The 20279-nt window shown below is 44.2% G+C and overlaps 1 protein-coding gene and 1 pseudogene across 6 annotated transcripts in view; one reads left to right on the forward strand and one right to left on the reverse strand.

Annotated features, from left to right (window-relative positions):
- Positions 1-20279, forward strand: part of LOC311100948 (GATOR2 complex protein WDR24-like) — a 29173-nt gene that overhangs the window by 5943 nt on the left and 2951 nt on the right. For 2 of the 5 annotated variants that reach the window (XM_084141924.1, XM_084141925.1), the window contains exons 12-13: positions 92-246; positions 18011-18070. In XM_084141924.1, coding sequence (XP_083998050.1) covers positions 92-246; positions 18011-18070 — 215 coding nt within the window. Of the gene's footprint in view, positions 1-91; positions 578-18010; positions 18071-20279 lie in introns of those variants that run through there. The other 3 variants (XM_084141927.1, XM_084141928.1, XM_084141926.1) reach the window with 2 other exon arrangements.
- LOC311100954 (ankyrin repeat and SAM domain-containing protein 3-like) lies at positions 1234-9974 on the reverse strand (annotated as a pseudogene). The gene is made up of 12 exons (XR_014615732.1): positions 9629-9974; positions 9342-9538; positions 9101-9214; positions 8928-9009; positions 8683-8800; positions 8406-8580; positions 8000-8138; positions 7784-7882; positions 7176-7685; positions 6793-6847; positions 3570-3826; positions 1234-3419 (listed from the first exon to the last, which is right to left on the reverse strand). The product of XR_014615732.1 is annotated as an ankyrin repeat and SAM domain-containing protein 3-like (transcript).

Consider the following 20279-nt stretch of genomic DNA (forward strand, 5'->3'; position numbering starts at 1 on the left):
TATGAGAAACAAAATAGAGCTCAAAGTCAAGAGAACATTTGGAAGTTAGACCAATATGTCTTACCACTCAACCTCTTTGCAAATTCCCCAGGTGCCACCAGTGTGCCAGCGTTTGTGCCGTGTGCCACCACGTGGTGAAGGGGCTTTTCGTGTGGTGCCAGGGCTGCAGTCACGGCGGGCACCTGGAGCACGTGATGAACTGGCTAAAGAGCAGTTCCCACTGCCCGGCCGGCTGCGGACACCTGTGTGAGTACACCTGACCTTACGCTCCACCCCTGGCCAGCTGGCTCTCTGTGCCACACATCACAGTGCCTGGCTCACCCTGGCCTGGATCTCACACTCCAGGCTGGCGTCTCCTGAGACTGGGGTCCACAGGGGTCTGGCCATGGTAGCAAGATGGCTGCTATTGGATGACAGGTGGGTAAGACTGGAGTCCAATCCACTGAACCAGTCCGAGAGGAGAACATGTACCTACCTTATGGAGCACTGTTAAAAGTTTGGGATGGGCCCCTGCCCTACTCAGCGCTCACCTTGACAATGACAAAAACTCAATCATTTGTGAATATATATATATATATATATATATATATATATATATATATATATATATATATATGCTGAGATGACCTTTATATTGTTTTTAAATTCGTCAGTGTATAGCTCAAACAGCTGGGCAGACCTCCATGTTCAGCACAGTGTTTTCTATGGCAATAAAACATTTAGACAGAAGCTCAGCTGTCTCTGTATTATAAACCATGTGAACTCGTATTACCCCAGTCAGTGACCTTTTGAATGGGACACATTGTCATAACAATGATTATGGAACAACCATTTTAAAAGGGATAAGTTACACTATATTAGACAGGTTAAATTGTGTTTACACCTTATTCATTACAATGTAAAATTAGTATTTAATAATCAAAGACTTGCTTAACCTGACCACCACTGTTTATGGCTGCTTGTCACTTGCCCCGTGTAGCTCAGTTGTTAGAGCATGGCGCTTGCAACGCCAGGGTTGTGGGTTCGTTTCCCAAGGGGGGCCAGTATGAAAAAAAAAAAAAAAATGTATGCACTCACTAACTGTATGTCGCTCTGGATAAAAGCGTCTGCTAAATGACTAAAATCTAAATCTAAAATGTTTTTTTTACCGTTGTTAGATTAAAAATAGCCTGGATAGTTCAAACCTGTTGTACATTTTATCATTGAACAGGTTCACTGACACGATACAAAACATTTATTTATTGAGCTTATGATTACACACACATGAAACACTACATTCACTGTGGTCATGCTTAAAGAAAGATGTGACCATAAATTACAATCAAATGGGAAGTTTGTGTGGTTCAGAGAGAAAAAGATCCCAGAAAAACATAGTTAAACATTACAGAAGAGACTAATAACATAGGCCAAGTGAAGGATTAACAATGGAGGTTACAGACATTGTTGCCCTCTATAGGGACTTTCTGTTCCAGACTTTACATTCAGCAGGATGTCACTTCCTAACATGAAACAAAACAAGTTACAGAATACATTTTAAGAAGATTTCTTGATTAATTTGAAAACCACATCTGATTTTAGGGGATTGCAGAAATACATTTTAAAAAATGATCAATTTACATTTATTCTCTTCCTGTCAATGATCAGATTAGTTAGAAACATGAGTGATCTTTAATTTGTTTGATCACAGCATGTGCATTCAGAAAGTATTCAGACCCCTTCCCTTTTTCCACATTTTGTTACGTTACAGCCTTATTCTAAAATGGATTAAATATATTTTTTGCTCTCATCAATCTACACACTGCCCCAAAATGACAAAGCGAAAACAGGTTTTTACAAATTTTTGCAGATTTACTAAAAATAAAAAACAAATACCTTATGTAAATAACTATTCAGACCCTTTGCTATGAGACTCGAAATTGAGCTCAGGTGCATCCTGTTTCCAGTGATCATCCATGAGATGTTTCTACAACTTGATTGGAGTCCACCTGTGGTAAATTCAATTGATTGGACATGATTTGGAAAAGCACACACCTGTCTATGTAAGGTCCCACAGTTGACAGTGCATGTCAGAGCAAAAACCAAGCCTTGAGGTCGAAGGAAGGGTCGGTAGAGCTCAGAAACAGGATTGTGTCGAGGTATAGATCTGGGGAAGGGTACCAAAACATTTCTGCAGCATTGAAGGTCCCCAAGAACACAGTGGCCTCCATCATTCTTAAATGGAAGAAGTTTGGAACCACCAAGACTCTTCCTAGAGCTGGCCGCCCGGCCAAACTGAGCAATTGGGGGAGAAGGGCCTTGGTCAGGGAGGTGACCAAGAACCGGATGGTCAAGCTGACAGAGGTCCAGAGTTCCTCTGTGGAGATGGGAGAACCTTCCAGAAGGACAACCATCTCTGCAGCACTCTTACCAATCAGGCCTTTATGGTAGAGTGGCCAGACAGAAGCCACTCCTCAGTAAAAGGCACATGACAGCTCACTTGGAGTTTGCCAAAAGGCACCTAAAGAACTCTGAAGACCATGAGAAACAAGATTCTCTGGTCTGATGAAACCAAGATTGAACTCTTTGGCCTGAATGCCAAGCGTCACATCTGGAGGAAACCTGGAACCATCCCTACTGTTAAGCATGTTTTTCAGCGGCAAGGACTGGGAGACTAGTCAGGATCGAGGGAAGATGAACAGAGTAAAGTACAGAGAGATCCTTAATGAAAACCTGCTCCAGAGCGCTCAGGACCTCAGACTGGGGTGAAGGTTCACCTTCCATCAGGAAAACGACCCTAAGCACACAGCCAAGACAACGCAGGAGTGGCTTCGGGGCAAGCGATGCTCCCCATCCAACCTGACAGTGCTTGAGAGGATCTGCAGAGAAGAATGGAAGAAACTCCCCAAATACAGGTGTGCCAAGCTTGTAGCATCATACCCACGTTTGTTTTTTTATTATGTACATTTGCAAAAAATTCTAAAAATCATTTTTTGCTTTGTCATTATGGGGTATTGTGTGTAGATGTGAAAAAATAAATACAAATTCCATTATAGAATAAGGCTGTAATGTCTGAATAAGGGTCTGAATACTTTCCGAATGCACTGTATGCGTCTCATACATAAAGGACGACAGAGGATCTACTGCCAAAATGGTTTATCAGCTCTCCTGACTCTTTGCATATCCTAATGCAACTGAAGCAGTCCACCATCACTAGCACAGGCATGTGAGGGACAGCTGCCCTCGCCTGTTTGTTGTATCCCTGCAGTAACTGCCAATGGCCTTTTCCATGTTTGGCCATTCCCATACAGGAGGGCCTGGGAGCACTGGTCCTCAGCCCACTGTCTCCAGTCAGGCCGGCTGGCCTGTCCTCTGGCCCACTCCCAGTCCATTGAGTGTGTTCAGGGTGGATGCTCACCCTTCGTCAGCATTGTCAGGAAGCCCTGTGAAGACAGAGAGCCGTATTGAGACCCAGAACTTCTCACTCATGTTGATGGAGTCCTAGCTACCTATAGAGTGGGTAGCCATTCATGTTGATGGAATCTTAGCAGTTAGGTGCTAAAGCTAACATCTATACCCACCCAGACACTCACCAGTACTACCTCGGGCTGTTCCCAGCTGTCTGTGACCTTCTCTCGGACACTCAGTCACCTTAGGCTCTGGAGCACAGCCTGGAGGGTCTCCCCCGGCAGGGTCAAACAACAGTAGCTCTCATTCATAACTAAGGTAATCATCAGAGCACTAGATACAATTGAATATCAGTGACAGTTTGTCCTACCTAGCTCCTCTTCATACAATTCCAGCTTTGTCATTAACTCCGAGACACTGATGGACTTCAAGCCTTCTCCGCCTGAGGTAAAGAATGAGAAGAGAGAAATAAGTTAGTGCCTTCACAAAGTATTCATACCCCTTGACTTATTCCACATTTTGTTGTGTTACAGCATGAATTCAAAATGGATTAAATACATGTTTTTCACCCATCTACACACAATACCCCATAATGACAAAGTGAAAACATGTTTTAAAAATCTTAGCAACATTCAATGTCTTCTTTGTAAGCAACTCCAGTTGGCCTTGTGTTTTAGGTTATTGTCCTGCTGAAAGGTGAATTAATCTCCCATTGTCTGTTGGAAAGCAGACTGAACCAGGTTTTCCTCTAGGATTTTGCCTATGCTTAGCTCTATTCTGTTTCTTTTTATCAAAAAAAAATCTCCCTAGTCCCTGCCAATGACAAGTATATCCGTAACATAATGCAGCCACCATGCTTGAAAATATGAAGAGTGGTACTCAGTTATGTGTTGTTTTGGATTTGCCTCAAACATAACGCTTTGTATTCAGGACATAAAGTTAATTTCTTTGCCACATTTTTTGCTGTTTTACTTTAGTGCCTTATTGCAAACAGGATGCATGTTTTGGAAGATTTTTTTATTCTGGCTTACTTTTCACTCTGTCATTTAGGTTAGTATTGTGGAGTAACTACAATGTTGTTGATCCATCCTCAGGTTCTCCTTTCACAGCCTTTAAACTCTAACTGTTTTAAAGTCACCATCGGCCTCATGGTGAAATCCCTGAGCGGTTTCCTTCCTCTCTGGCAACTGAGTTAGGAAGGACACCTGTATCTTTGTAGTGACTGTGTGTATTGATACACTATCCAAAGTGTAATTAACTCCCTAGAGTCGATTGACGCACCAGTGTGTCAATTTAAGTTACATAAATTAATCCCCATCAAAAACAGTCCGTTTAAGGTAGTGATGTTTTTTTTATGCATTGGATGCGTCTCAATCCACCACTGTCGCACCTACAAACTATTATGATCAAAGTAGACAGCCTTAAACCCTCAGCCCTTGAATTATGTTTTTCACATCCGAGTGTACCTTAAATGTGCCTTGACCAAGAGAGGGAGAGTGATGATCGGAGAGGCAACGTCCTTTGTGGAAATCTTGGAATTGAGCTTAAAAACAACCAACCTAAAGCTATTAATGTAACTAGCTAGCTACAGTTACCCATAGCTGGCTAGCTAGTTTTATAGTATGGTAATTTATTCCAATACATTTCAGAAATCCCCAAAATATGTTTATGAAGCTAGCTACGTTTTATTGGGTCCTCACTACGAGACTAAGCCAATTTGCCAATGCTAAAATCAATGTCATCTATTTTTGTTTTTAGCAAGCTAGCTTCAGAATTTTGTCTGACATTTATTTTATTTAACCTTTATTTAACTAGGCAAGTCAGTTAAGGACACATTCTTATTTACAATAACAGCCTACCCCGCCAAACCCAGACGACGCTGGGCCAATTGTGTGCCGCCCTATGGAACTCCCAATCACGGACGGATTTTGATACAGCCTGGAATCGAACCAGGGTCTATAGTGACGCCTCTAGCACTGAGATGCAGTGCCTTAGACCGCTGCGCCACTCAGGAGCCCCAATTTGACATGCCGAAAATGCAGCCATTTTGATTAAATTTGACACTTCGCGGCATTGAATTGTGGGTCACATCAACCACACAAGTGATCAAAGTTCTTCACTCGCTCCCTCAAGCTAAATCGAGAGCCGAGGGGGCAACTTCAGTGAATTGGAATTCCACTTAAGATGGCAATCAAATTGCATCCGATTTCGACTGGGATTCCCAAAGGAATTACTGCAGCCACTCTCACAAACACGATGGTGTACTCCGTTGTGCTCTACGGCCCGCACAAGTGTCAGGAGACTCATCTGAAGTCGGTACCGTCGATGTGCCAACTTCTGTTTGGTAGCGTCCGAACCGTTTGGGCTACAACTAATGGGACCCCACTATGGAAAGGGGAGATTATCACGAACACAATGGTGTTCTCCGTTTTGCTCTAGGACCCCCACAAGTGTTATGGGACCAGTTAAATTAAGGTCTGGGGAGTTTCCTGGCCATGGACCCAAAATGTAGATGTTTTGTTCCCCGAGCCACTTAGTGATCACTTTTGCCTTATGGCAAGGTGCTCCATCATGCTGGAAAAGGCATTGGTTGTCACCAAACTGTTCTTGGATGGTTGGGAGAAGTTCCTCTCAGAGGATGTGTTGGTACCATTCTTTATTCATGGCTGTGTTCTAAGGCAAAATTGTGAGTCAGCCCACTCCATTGGCTGAGAAGCAACCCCACACATGAATGGTCTCAGGATGCTTTACTGTTGGCATGACACATGACTGATGGTAGCGCTCACCTTGTCTTCTCCGGACAAGCTTTTTTCCGGATGCCCCAAACAATCGTAAAGGGGATTCATCAGAGAAAATGACTTTACCCCAGTCCTCAGCAGTCCAATCCCTGTACCTTTTGCAGAATATCATTCTGTCCCTGATGTTTTTCCTGGAGAGAAGTGGCTTCCTCGCTGCCCTTCTTGACATCAGGCCATCCAAAAGTCTTTGCCTCACTGTGCGTGCAGATGCACTCACACCTGCCTGCTGCCATTCCTGAGCAAGCTCTGCACTGGTGGTGCCCCGATCCCGCAGCTGAATCAACTTTAGGAGACAGTCCTGGCGCTTGCTGGACTTTCTTGGGCGCCCTGAAGCCTTATTCACAACAATTGAACCTCTCTCCTTGAAGTTCTTGATGATCCGATAAATGGTTGGTTTAGGTGCAATCTTACTAGCAGCAATATCCTTGCCTGTAAAGCCCTTTTTGTGCAAAGCAATGATGACGGCACATGTTTCCTTGCAGGTAACCATGGTTAACAGAGGAAGAACAATGATTTCAAGCACCACTCTCCTTTTAAAGCTTCCAGTCTGTTATTCTAACTCAATCAGCATGACAGAGTGATCTCCAGCCTTGTCCTCGTCAACACTCACCTGTGTTAACGAGAGAATCACTGACATGATGGCAGCTGGTCTTTTTGTGGCAGGGCTGAAATGCAGTGGAAATTTTTTTTGGGGATTAAGTTCATTTTCATGGCAAAGAGGGACTTTGCAATGAATTGCAATTCATCTGATCACTCTTCATAACATTCTGGAGTATATGCAAATTGACATCATAAAAACTGAGGCAGCAGGCTTTGTGAAAATTAATATTTGTGTCATTCTCAAAACATTTGACCACGACTGTACACTTCAAATAGCTAAATGATCCATAGTATGACCATCTTAATACAATTCCATACGTCAGCTTAGCATTTTTTAGTTTTGTGGCCATGCAAATTACCTGTCATCCAAAAACGCAGCTCACATCCACCCACCTTTTCCACCAGTATCGCCTTTCAGTTTGCTGTCGCAGTGGTAAGGAATGCCGTTGCCATCAACGCTGAGGCGAGACAGGAGCTCGGAGCGGCAGGCACAAGCCTTTTCCAGCGTGGCATTCATGTCCTGGGTCAGCCTGTGGTTGTCCACCAGCTCCATGTGCACCCTCATCCAGGCCATCTTGTCCTCCATCAGACATCCCTCCACCAGAGGAGAGATTAAGTGGTTTAGAAATACGGTTTTGGTGAGTTGAGTGGTGTGTAAAGTGGAGGAGAGTTAGGGCTAGCTTTGCTTATTCATCGTGTAGACACCTTATGTGATCCAACAACACTGACACTTGCCTTGGGACCTGCGTAGTTGGGAGGACCACCGACAGGCGAGCGCATCCCACAGTTCCCTGGGCTACCGGGCTGGACCATTTCACTACTGCTGCCATGGCGATCCTTGCCTTTAGCGTGATGACCCTTGTTTGTGCGGCATGAGCAGCTCTTTTTAGCCTGATCCGAGTTCTGAAAAGGACAAAGGTGCATTGTGATTGTGATGGAGGACAAAAGGGCTTATTGGAAACACCATTATGGTATGTGAATGCGTCACAGTGTGAGGTCACCTCGTTACTCTCCAGCGAGCCCTCCCGGCAGAGTCCGATCATACAGGGGAGACCCTCGCTACTGCTGCTCCTCTTGGTGGGCATGTCTTATCAAAGAAGCTGGATTAGTAACATGGTGGAATGGTGTTTTTATGTAGAGGAAACGTGTAAAGTTTCTGCTGTTGTAGGACGATCTAGTGACGAATAAGTGAATAGGTGAACGGTTTAGTGTTTAACTATGTGGTCATACCTCTGCTGCTGATGCTCTGGCCATCCAGCTCGTTGATGGGCGAGGTGACATCCCGGAAACAGATGCCCTCACTTTGCTCCCCGACGTCACGGAATGCAATGTATCCCGGGGGCGTCACCGCTGGCTCTATAGGGATGACTGAATAATAGCCATATCAAACAAGGTCCAACAGGACAGTATTTTCTCTCTGTTCCATGACAAAATGTGTAGAATTGCAGGAAATCTGCCAAGAAGCGGGCCTTTAAAATGATCCTTCCCAGATGTGGTTCGTCCGGCCATGCACTGTCAAAGTAAAACTCCTTATAAGCTATTTTTGTTGCATACAAGGAGTTTTGATTATGAGGGGGTCCCTGATGAATTTGCTATCACATAAGGGGTCCCCGGCCCCAAAACGTTTGAGAACCCCTGATCTAAAGTGTTTGCTGGGGCCTCCCACTGAATTTGGCTATGGCTTGGGGGCCGTCGTGGATGCTGGGGCATTTGGCTCGGCTGCGACTCAAACGAATCAGTCTGGGGGGGGGGGCACTGCCTTCAGAGTCCACAGAGGAGCTCAGGTCCTTAAAGTATCCTGGGGGGGCAAATGTGGGAGCAATGAGAACCTGAACTGTTCCACCACAATATTTTCAAAGGTATTTTGGTTTAAAAAAAGTATCAGATTGAAAGAGTAATCTTCTTAGTAAGTAAGGAGAGCGCATGTCAATGAGGCTGCCGATATTTGTGTGGCCATACATCATAGTCAGCGCACAGTCGGTCTCTCTTTTGGCGTTCCGCTCATCTACTTTGACACCCTGAGACGAGTTATCATATACAAACTAGGTTTAATACTCCTTTAATGGATTTGAATCAGGTACATATTTGAGTCTAACATATGAAAATGACAGTACTGTAAATACTAGCAAACAATAATGTACTGACATGGTCAAGGAGGTTTTGCACAATGATTTCATGTCCAGAAGCAGCAGCCTTCATCAGCGGAGTGAAGCCAGACCTTTGCTCTCTGCAGGTGAGAAACGTGTCATTACACACCTCATGATTGAGTAGTTGGATATAGATTGTTGTGGTTGTATTCATGAACTGAAGATACTCACTTTACATTGACATTGGCATTATTGTGCAGCAGGAACTGGCTGGTGGCCAGTGCTGGTGCAATGGAGCAGGGCTGTCCAGCCTCGAGAGTCCTTCAGCTCCAACTCAGCACCATGCTTTTGGGAGAAATGTTTTCATAATGTACAACACCACCACCACCCATTACACTAACGGTCAACCTAAACTGAGGATTATTTGAAGTAAAAAATTGAACAATATTTGATTCATTGAAGTAAATCTTACCTGCATTAGGATGTATGCAGTGCTTTCATTCCCACAGCTCGCTGCCAGCATAAGGGGTGTCAGGCCTTTGCCAGTTGTGGCATTGACGTTCACTTCATCCCCCAGCAAGAGATTAGCAATGTTGTCATGCCCAATATGAGGCATACATCAGAGGAGTCCAGCCACCAATGTTCTTTCTGTCCAGGTTCACATCCACTCTAAAAAGACATAGTATCACATTACTATCAATGAATGTCGTGAGAAGCATCTCTCACACACACCAAATTCAATATTGATGAGGTACTCACTTTTTAATACACTCTGATACTACATCATACTGGCCAATGGAGCAGGCAGTGTGGAGGTCGAGTGGTACATCCAATTCCTCAGGTCGTACTAAAGTGCTAGCCACAGGGAGAGGTTGACACCAAACTGCTCCGATTCACTCGCCTCATCGCTCAACTCTGACATTCTCACCCCAGACCAGATCTGCACACGTGGCCAACTGAGAAAGAAAGCAGTGGAGAAATAGTTTCTAGCTAGCAAACTTTAGCCTGGTCCCATACTGTATGTGGTGTAGCCAACAAATTCTGTAGCTAGCTTACAAAACAGGCCAAGCTAATTTGTTGCACCCTTTTTGGGGGATGGGACTAACAGCTACTAACTAGCTAGCTATTTGCCAGAAGACGCTTGTTTAAAGTGAGCTGCACTGGGGTCGGAACACAATCATGGTTACATTAAGACAATGTGGAGCCAGCGTGAGATATTGGTCAGAAAACATACCTCAATGCAGGGATGGGATATACAGTGGGGAAAAAAAGTATTTAGTCAGCCACCAATTGTGCAAGTTCTCCCACTTAAAAAGATGAGAGAGGCCTGTAATTTTCATCATAGGTACACGTCAACTATGACAGACAAATTGAGGAAAAAAATTCCAGAAAATCACATAGTAGGATTTTTAATGAATTTATTTGCAAATTATGGTGGAAAATAAGTGTTTGGTCACCTACAAACAAGCAAGATTTCTGGCTCTCACAGACCTGTAACTTCTTCTTTAAGAGGCTCCTCTGTCCTCCACTCGTTACCTGTATTAATGGCACCTGTTTGAACTTGTTATCAGTATAAAAGACACCTGCCCACAAGCTCAAACAGTCACACTCCAAACTCCACTATGGCCAAGACCAAAGAGCTGTCAAAGGACACCAGAAACAATATTGTAGACCTGCACCAGGCTGGGAAGACTGAATCTGCAATAGGTAAGCAGCTTGGTTTGAAGAAATCAACTGTGGGAGCAATTATTAGGAAATGGAAGGCATACAAGACCACTGATAATCTCCCTCGATCTGGGGCTCCACGCAAGATCTCACCCCTTTGGGTCAAAATGATCACAAGACCGGTGAGCAAAAATCTCAGAACCACATGGGGGGACCTAGTGAATGACCTGCAGAGAGCTGGGACCAAAGTAACAAAGCCTACCATCAGTAACACACTACGCCGCCAGGGACTTAAATCCTGCAGTGCCAGACGTGTCCCCCTGCTTAAGCCAGTACATGTCCAGGCCCGTGCTAGAGTGCATTTGGATGATCGAGAAGAGGATTGGGAGAATGTCATATGGTCAGATGAAACCAAAATATAACTTTTTGGTAAAAACTCAACTCGTCGTGTTTGGAGGACAAAGAATGCTGAGTTGCATCCAAAGAACACCATACCTACTGTGAAGCATGGGGGTGGGAACATCATGCTTTGGGGCTGTTTTTCTGCAAAGGGACCAGGACGACTGATTCGTGTAAAGGAAAGAATGAATGGGGTCATGTATCGTGAGATTTTGAGTGAAAACCTCCTTCCATCAGCAAGGGCATTGAAGATGAAACGTGGCTGGGTCTTTCAGTATGACAATGATCCCAAACACACCGCCCGGGCAACGAAGGAGTGGCTTCGTAAGAAGCATTTCAAGGTCCTGGAATGGCCTAGCCAGTCTCCAGATCTCAACCCCATAGAAAATCTTTGGAGGGAGTTGAAAGTCCGTGTTGGCCAGCGACAGCCCCAAAACATCACTGCTCTAGAGGAGATCTGCATGGAGGAATGGGCCAAAATACCAGCAACAGTGTGTGAAAACCTTGTGAAGACTTACAGAAAACGTTTGACCTGTGTCATTGCCAACAAAGGGTATATAACAAAGTATTGAGAAACTTTTGTTATTGACCAAATACTTATTTTCCACCATAATTTGCAAATAAATTCATTTAAAAATCATACAATGTGATTTTCTGTATTTTTTTTCCTCATTTTGTCTGTCATAGTTGACGTGTACATATGATGAAAATTACAGGCCTCTCTCATCTTTTTAAGTGGGAGAACTTGCACAATTGGTGGCTGACTAAATACTTTTTTTCCCCACTGTACTCCGAAGTTTTACCTTAATCCACACTGCTCCATCGAGAAGATTGAAATACTGCTAGTTTTCCCTGAAAACTGCAATTTTCTTCCTCATGCTAGCTAGCAGTAGCCACCACAGCCATTTTGGAATGGCATGTGGCATTGAACAACCAAGGAACTCATCCAGGGCGAGGGATCCTAAGAGGCTCCCTGTGAGTAGGCAGAGGCCATAGAGAGTGATAAAAAAAGTTTGTGTTTCAGTAAGGTTGGCTTCTTAGCGTTCATAGCCATGGTTATCAACTGTAACACAGAAACGGAACGGAAATCACAGTAAATAGATATAGTGGTGGCAGCTGCAGAGAAGTACTTACAGTGGGGAGAACAAGTATTTGATACACTGCCGATTTTGCAGGTTTTCCTACTTACAAAGCATGTAGAGGTCTGTAATTTTTATCATAGGTACACTTCAACTGTGAGAGACGGAATCTAAAACAAAAATCCAGAAAATCACATTGTATGATTTTTAAGTAATGAATTTGCATTTTATTGCATGACATAAGTATTTGATCACCTACCAACCAGTAAGAATTCCGGCTCTCAAAGACCTGTTAGTTTTTCTTTAAGAAGCCCTCCTGTTCTCCACACATTACCTGTATTAACTGCACCTGTTTGAACTTGTTACCTGTATAAAAGACACCTGTCCACACACTCAATCAAACAGACTCCAACCTCTACACAATGGCCAAGACCAGAGAGCTGTGTAAGGACATCAGGGATAAAATTGTAGACCTGCACAAGGCTGGGAAGGGCTACAGGACAATAGGCAAAGCAGCTTGGTGAGAAGGCAACAACTGTTGGCGCAATTATTAGAAAATGGAAGAAGTTCAAGATGGCGCAAGATCTCACCTCGTGGGGCATCAATGATCATGAGGAAGGTGAGGGATCAGCCCAGAACTACACGGCAGGACCTGGTCAATGACCTGAAGAGAGCTGGGACCACAGTCTCAAAGAAAACCATTGGTACAGAAACGGGCCTGGACACTACGCCGTCAGCGTAGATCCTGCAGCGCATGCAAGGTCCCCCTGCTCAAGCCAGCGCATGTCCAGGCCCGTCTGAAGTTTGCCAATTACCATCTGGATGATCCAGAGGAGGAATGGGAGAAGGTCATGTGGTCTGATGAGACAAAAATAAAGCTTTTTGGTCTAAACTCCACTCGCCGTGTTTGGAGGAAGAAGAAGGATGAGTACAACCCCAAGAACACCATCCCAACCGTGAAGCATGGAGGTGGAAACATCATTCTTTGGGGATGCTTTTCTGCAAAGGGGACAGGACGACTGCACCTTATTGAGGGGAGGATGGATGGGGCCATGTATCGCGAGATCTTGTCCAACAACCTCCTTCCCTCAGTAAGAGCATTGAAGATGGGTCGTGGCTGGGTCTTCCAGCATGACAACGACCCGAAACACACAGCCAGGGCAACTAAGGAGTGGCTCCGTAAGAAGCATCTCAAGGTCCTGGGTGGCCTAGCCAGTCTCCAGACCTGAACCCAATAGAAAATATTTGGAGGGAGCTGAAAGTCCCGGAACCTGAAGGATCTGGAGAAGGTCAGTATGGAGGAGTGGGCCAAAATCCCTGCTGCAGTGTGTGCAAACCTGGTCAAGACCTACAGGAAATGTTTCTGTACCAAATATTAAGTTCTGTTTTTCTGATGTATCAAATACTTATGTCATACAATAAAATACAAATTAAATACTTAAAAATCATACAATGTGATTTTCTGGATTTTGTTTTAGATTCAGTCTCTCACAGTTGAAGTGTACCTATGATAAAAATTATAGACCTCTACATGCTTTGTAAGTAGGAAAACCTGCAAAATCGGCAGTGTATCAAATACTTGTTCTCCCCACTGTAGGTGCACAAGATTTTACTGCAGAGGAGTTACACAGTGTGTTGAAAGATAGTGTCCCATCCTCTCAGGCTGCCAGCCTGGTGTAGGATCAGATGGGGCCAAGTAGTGGAATAGTGGTGAGGTTTTAATGGGTGTCCTGTTAGTTGGCAATTTTTCTTCCCTTTCCTTTTCCCCTTCCCTTTTGTGTCATAAAGTGTAATGAATTCACACTCCAGAACAGTAGGCGGAAACAAGTGGCAGTAGCGGGACGTTTTGTTAAGAGCCCTGACGCTCAATCTGTTAACACATGTCGCTTGCGGTACGGTTTTGGAAGCATAAGGACCTTATCTTTAATATCTGCGAAAATGAAAAAGGAAAAAAAAGGTTAAATTGATGCACACCTTGATAGGGTTAGTGTTCCCACATGGCCATATCTCCATGTTACAGCGTAGGAGTGACATTTTTGAAGAAGGTGGACCACTGCCTTTTGGCTGATCCATTTGTGGTTTCAGGGTGGGTGAAAACGGAGTTGGGTGCTGTGGAATCGGTGAAGGTAAACCGAAGTGGTCTTGTGATAATTGTTTGTGTTTCTGCTGGTCAGAAGGAGCAGACGCTTCACGCCAAACGAATTGGGACAAGAGATGTGACTTGTTTTGCTCTCAAGAAAAGGGCGCCAATGAAAGGAGTGATTACTGGGGTAGCGGTAAATGTGAAAGTGGACCAACTGAAGGGAAAGATTCCTGGTGTTTGTGATGCTCGTCGTTTGGTTTGACGCAGACAGGGTGGCGTGAGTGGTGAAACAGAAGAGTCATTGTCTGTTCTTTAGAGTCCCATGGATTCCGGATGGCACCGACCAGATCAAAGACAGTACAGTATGAAGATAAAAAGCTAAAAACTGCTTCTCCAATAGAAATCCACCATCACACTTGTAGGCGATGTCATGGCAACGTTGGCTAGCTAAGCTCATGCTTAGAAACGATAAGGGTGCAACTGCAGTCTGCAATTCGGGTCGTTCCTGCATGTGGGCATTCCTCCTTATACTTCTATTGGTCCATTTTTAAGCTATGACACCAGGACAAACCCACAGAGCCCTGGAAGTCGTCTATCTGCTACAGTATCATACAACCAGATGTGCGTTTGGAATGAGAAGCTACACTGGGGCTGGGGGTCAGCACTTCACATGATTTCTTACCCAGATTTTTTACCTGTCGGGTACTGTTTTCCTGCAGTTCTGTTAACGACAGCGAGGGAAGGTGTTTGGCAGGGCGGTAGTGAAGGACAGTGTGCTATCTTAGCCAGCTAGTCCTAAGGAGGACTCTGGTACATGGCAAATGGGGTGCCACGAGTGCTAGCTATCTAGCAAACTACCTAGCACATGGTGTCGTTCCCGCCTCCCACATGCTGTGTACCTGAGTAGCTAGTAGTACCTGTCCTTCACCCCCATATGTTAGGGCACGGTTTTCTCCGGTACACAGCAGGCGGGAGAAAATGTGTCTCTAACTAGGATGCGGGGGAGACCGGTAGACAGTGTCCTTTGCCCCCGCCTGTCGGGCAAGGTTTTCTCGGGTACACAGCAGGTGAGAGGAGAGGGCGACACTGCATGCAGCTAGCACAAGGTGTCGGTAACTCGCAAGCTAGCTAGTCTTCCAGTCCCTGCCGCTGAAAAACATCCCCACAGCATGATGCTGCCACCACCATGCTTCACCGTAGGGATGGTTCCAGATTTCCTCCAGACGTGACGCTTGGCATTCAGGCCAAAGAGTTCAATCTTGGTTTCATCAGACAAGAGAATCTTGTTTCTCATGTTCAAAGTCCTTTAGGGGCATTTTGGCAAACTCCAAGCGGGCTGTCATGTGCCTTTTACTGAGGAGTGGCTTCCGCCTGGCCACTCTACCATAAAGGCCTGATTTGGTGGAGTGCTGCAGAGATGATTGTCCTTCTGGAAGGTTCTCCCATCTCCACAGAGGAACTCTGGAGCTCTGTCAGAGTGACCATCAGGTTCTTGGTCACCTCCCTGACCAAAGCCCTTCTCCCCCAATTGCTCAGTATGGCCAGTTCTAGGAAGAGTCTTGGTGGTTCCAAACTTCTTCCATTTAAGAATGATGGAGGCCACTGTGTTCTTGGGGACCTTCAATGATGCAGAAATGTTTTGGTACCCTTCCCTTGATCTGTGCCTCGACGCAATCATGGCATGGCTTTGTTTTTGCTCTGACATGAACTTCCAACTGTGGGACCTTTATATAGACAGGTGTGTGCCTTTCCAAATCATGTCCAATCAATTGAATTTACCACAGGTGGACTCCAATCAAGTTGTAGAAACATCTCAAGGATGATCAATGGAAACAGGATGCACCTGAGCTCAATTTCGAGTCTCATAGAAAAGGGTCTGAATACTTATGTAAATTCTATTTCGGTTTTTTATTTTTAATACATTTGCGAACATTTCTAAAAACCTGTTTTCGCTTTGTCATTATCGGGTATTGTGTGTAGATGGATAAAAAAAATTCAAAATCATCATCAATTTTAGAATAAGGCTGTAACGCAACAAAATATGGAAAAAGTCAAGGGGTCTGAATACTTTCCGAATTTGTATTTGTATATATTAGGGAACCCCATTAGCTGCTGCCAATGGTTGGCAACTGTACTGCAGAAATGGAACGTAAATTACAGAAAATAGAGGTTGTGGTGGCAGCTGCAGAGAAGTACTTGGGATTGCGAGGTTTTACTGCAGAAGATTTGTAGGGGGTGTTGAGTGGTAGTGTTCTGTCCTCCCAGACCGATGGCCTGGAGTACATTTTACATTTGAGTCATTTAGCAGACGCTCTTATCCAGAGCGACATACAGTTAGTGAGTGCATACATTTTATTTATTTTTATACTGGCCCCCCGTGGGAAACGAACCCACAACCCTGGCGTTGCAAGCTTCATGCTCTACCAACTGAACTACACGGAGGGTTGTAGGATTAAATAGGGTTAAATAGTGGAATGGGGTGTTGTTGTTTTTTAGTAAGGGCTAATAGTAGGCAGGGTCATTTTACTTTTTCCCAATTTTGTATTACCGGAAGTTAATTTAGGTAGGCCGTGACTGGCCTCACACTCCAGTACAGTAGGTGACGGTGTATGCGCCTTAGAGTTGGATGCGATCCGCCAACCCAATCCCAAAGAAGAAGAACAACTATGGCTTCTCTTGAGGAGTTTGGCGTTGATGCTGCTATAGCAGCAGTTATATCAGAACTGGAGGGCAAATCAAAGTTTATTGGTTGCGTACACAGATGTGGAGATGTTATCGCAGGTAAATGCTTGTAATTTAACTTAGTTGAAAGAACAGCAAATAACTGCATTAAAGGCTTTTGGGTGAGAATATGTTTTCACTCTTCTGCCAACTGGGGTTCGCCAAGAGAAGAGCTTGATTTACCAGGTAGCTACGCTGGTAGTCAAGAAAATGGGACGGATCGAGTGTCGCCGTTGGTTGCCCTCATGGTAGTCCATGATACATACACTATACACTACATATCCTGAACAAAAATATAAACGCAACATGTAAAGTTTTGATCCCATGTTTCATGAGCTGAAATAAAAGATCCCAGATTTTTTCCATACGCACAAAAAGCTTATTTCTCTCAAATGTGCAGTTTTGTCACACAACACAATGCCACAGATGCATCACGTTTTGCGGGAGCGTGCAATTGGCATGCTGCTGCAGGAATGTACACCAGAGCTGTTGCCAGATAATTAAATGTTAATTTCTCTAGCATAAGTGGCCTCCAACATCATTTTAGAGAATTTGGCAGTACGTCCAACCGGCCTCACAACCGCAGACCACGTGTAACCACGCCAGCCCATGACCTCCACATCCGGCTTCTTCACCTGCGGGATTGTCTGAGACCAGCCACCCGGACAGCTGATGAAACTGAGTATTTCTGTCTGTAATTAAGCCATTTTGTGGGGAAAAACTCATTCTGATTGGCTGGGCCTGGCTCCCCTGTGGCTGTGGCTCTGGCTCTGCCCAGTCATGTAAAATACATATATTAGGACCTAATGAATTTCTTTCAATTGACTGATTTCCTTATATGAACTGTAACTCAGTAAAATCGTTGCGTTACTGTTGCATTTATATTTTTGTTCAGTATAATTTGATATCAAACGAGTCCACGCTGTGTTGAACATTAGACTCCTAGCTAGCTAGCAGCTAGCGTCGATGCAATCAAGCGTTTTTACATTGTGCCGAACTTTTGAGCTAGAAGTGCATAAGTAACAGACCTTCTCGAAGACAATAAGCTAGCTAACTTTAGCTAGTTAAATGCCTTGCTCTAACGTTTCGGACAGTAATTGACAGTAGGGTGACTGTTTGCAAGTTTGGCATAACTATGGATGTTATTGTTATATTTTCTGACTCTTATGTTGGATCTTATTTTCTTTCAACCAGGGGAGCCAGCCTTCAGAGAGAGCTTTGCAAAGTTGGGAGAACTATCCATTGCCGTAGAGGGTGAGTAAACATTGTCACCGAATAAAACCAGTGCCAATTCATGTCCTGGGCCCATATTCATAAAGAGTCTTAGAGGAGGAGTGCTGATCAAGCATCAGGTCCCCACTATTGTAACTTCCTATATATGGGCCCTGGTAATTTTCCCTTCCTTCTCAACCTTATCCTGTAGCACTCAAATTCAAGAGGAAGCCTAACCAGCTGATTTTCCATCATTTAACAGGACAAAATCTCTGTCATGCTGGGTTGAGAGCCTCTAGCTGTGTGAGGAACATGAAAGAACAGTCGTGTGCACTTTTGATATGAATAGTGTTAGCTAAGATGATGGATAAAACCATTTCGAAATCCTCCTACCTAACTCAATACTTCTGAGAAAATAAAAAAAAGCCCTACTAACTTCTAATAGACCCTCCCCCAACCCCAAAATCCCTTCCAAACACCCCCAACCCCGTCCAACCTCAATGACCCTACACTTCAATCTTTCCCTCTCTTCAACATACTTACAGCAATATAACAACACATGCTCCACTGTTTCATCGACCATACACTCCAGACACAAACCATTCACATTCTTGCCAACCAGATGTAATGACAAGTTCAATGTACAATGTCCTAAGCGCAATCGAGCAAACGCCACCTCTTCCTTCCTAATCTGACTTTTGAATCTTGGTCCACCGACCTTTCTTTGGAGGGCATATAAATGCCGGCCCTTGTGCTCAGAGTCCCATCTCTTCTGCCACACATCTATCAAAATGGCTCTGATCATACATGTGGCCTCACCTCTACCCAGTGGAACATTTATGTCAATTATATCTAGTTTCAAACCTCTTTTGGCTAACTGGTCTACAATTTCATTCCCTTCCACACCCGAATGTGCTGGGACCCAGCAGAATCTTACTTCTACACCCAATCTCTCAATTCTCCATAATGACATTAATACCTCCAATAGTAGGTCACTCCTATTATATTTACCAGATGATAAACTATTCAATACAGACAGAGAATCTGACCATACTATAATTCTAACAGGTTGTACGTCCTCCACCCACTGGAGGGCAACTATTATCGGCAACAGTTCAACTGAATATACTGACAGTTCATCTGTTAGTCTTCTACATACAGTGGCTTGCGAAAGTATTCACCACCCTTGGCATTTTTCCTATTTTGTTGCCTTACAACCTGGAATTAAAATGGATTTTTGGGGGGTTTGTATCATTTGACTTACACAACATACCTACCACTTTGAAGATGCAAAATAATTTTTTTTGTGAAACTAACAAGAAATAAGACAAAAAAGCAGAACTTGAGCATGCATAACTATTCACCCCCCCCCCCCCCCCCAAATTCAATACTTTGTAGAGCCACCTTTTACAGCAATTACAGCTGCAAGTCTCTTGGGGTATGTCTCTATAAGCTTGGCACATCTAGCCACTGGGATTTTTGCCCATTCTTCAAGGAAAAAATGCTCCAGCTCCTTCAAGTTGGATGGGTTCCGCTGGTGTACAGCAATCTTTAAGTCATACCACAGATTCTCAATTGGATTTAGGTCTGGGCTTTGACTAGGCCATTCCAAGACATTTAAATGTTTCCCCTTAAACCACTTGAATGTTGCTTTAGCAGTATACTTTGGGTCATTGTCTGGAAGACTGAAACAGGTTTCCCTCAATAATTTCCCTGTATTTAGCGCCATCCATCTTTCCTTCAATTCTGACCAGTTTCCTTGATGGCCAAAAAGCTCAATTTTAGTCTCATCTGACCAGAGTACCTTCTTCCATGTGTTTGTGGAGTCTCCCACATGCCTTTTGGCGAACACCAAACCTGTTTGCTTATTTTCTTCTTTAAGCAATGGCTTTTTTCTGGTCACTCTTCTGTAAAGCCCAGCTCTGTGGAGTGTACGGCTTAAAGTGGTCCTATGGACAAATACTCCAATCTCCACTGTGGAGCTTTGCAGCTCTTTCAGGGTTATCTTTGGTCTCTTTGTTGCCTCTCTGATTAATGCCCTCCTTGCCTGGTCCTTGAGTTTTGGTGGGCGGCCCTCTCTTGGCAGGTTTGTTGTGGTGCTATATTCTTTCCATTTTTTAATAATGGATTTAATGGTGATCCGTGAGATGTTCAAAGTTTCAGATATGTTTTTATAACCCAACCCTGATCTGTACTTCTCCACAACTTTGTCCCTGACCTGTTTGGAGAGCTCCTTGGTCTTGCCGCAGTG

The sequence above is a fragment of the Coregonus lavaretus genome, assembly GCF_964263955.1.
Source record: "Coregonus lavaretus genome assembly, chromosome: 25".
Taxonomy (NCBI): domain Eukaryota; kingdom Metazoa; phylum Chordata; class Actinopteri; order Salmoniformes; family Salmonidae; genus Coregonus; species Coregonus lavaretus.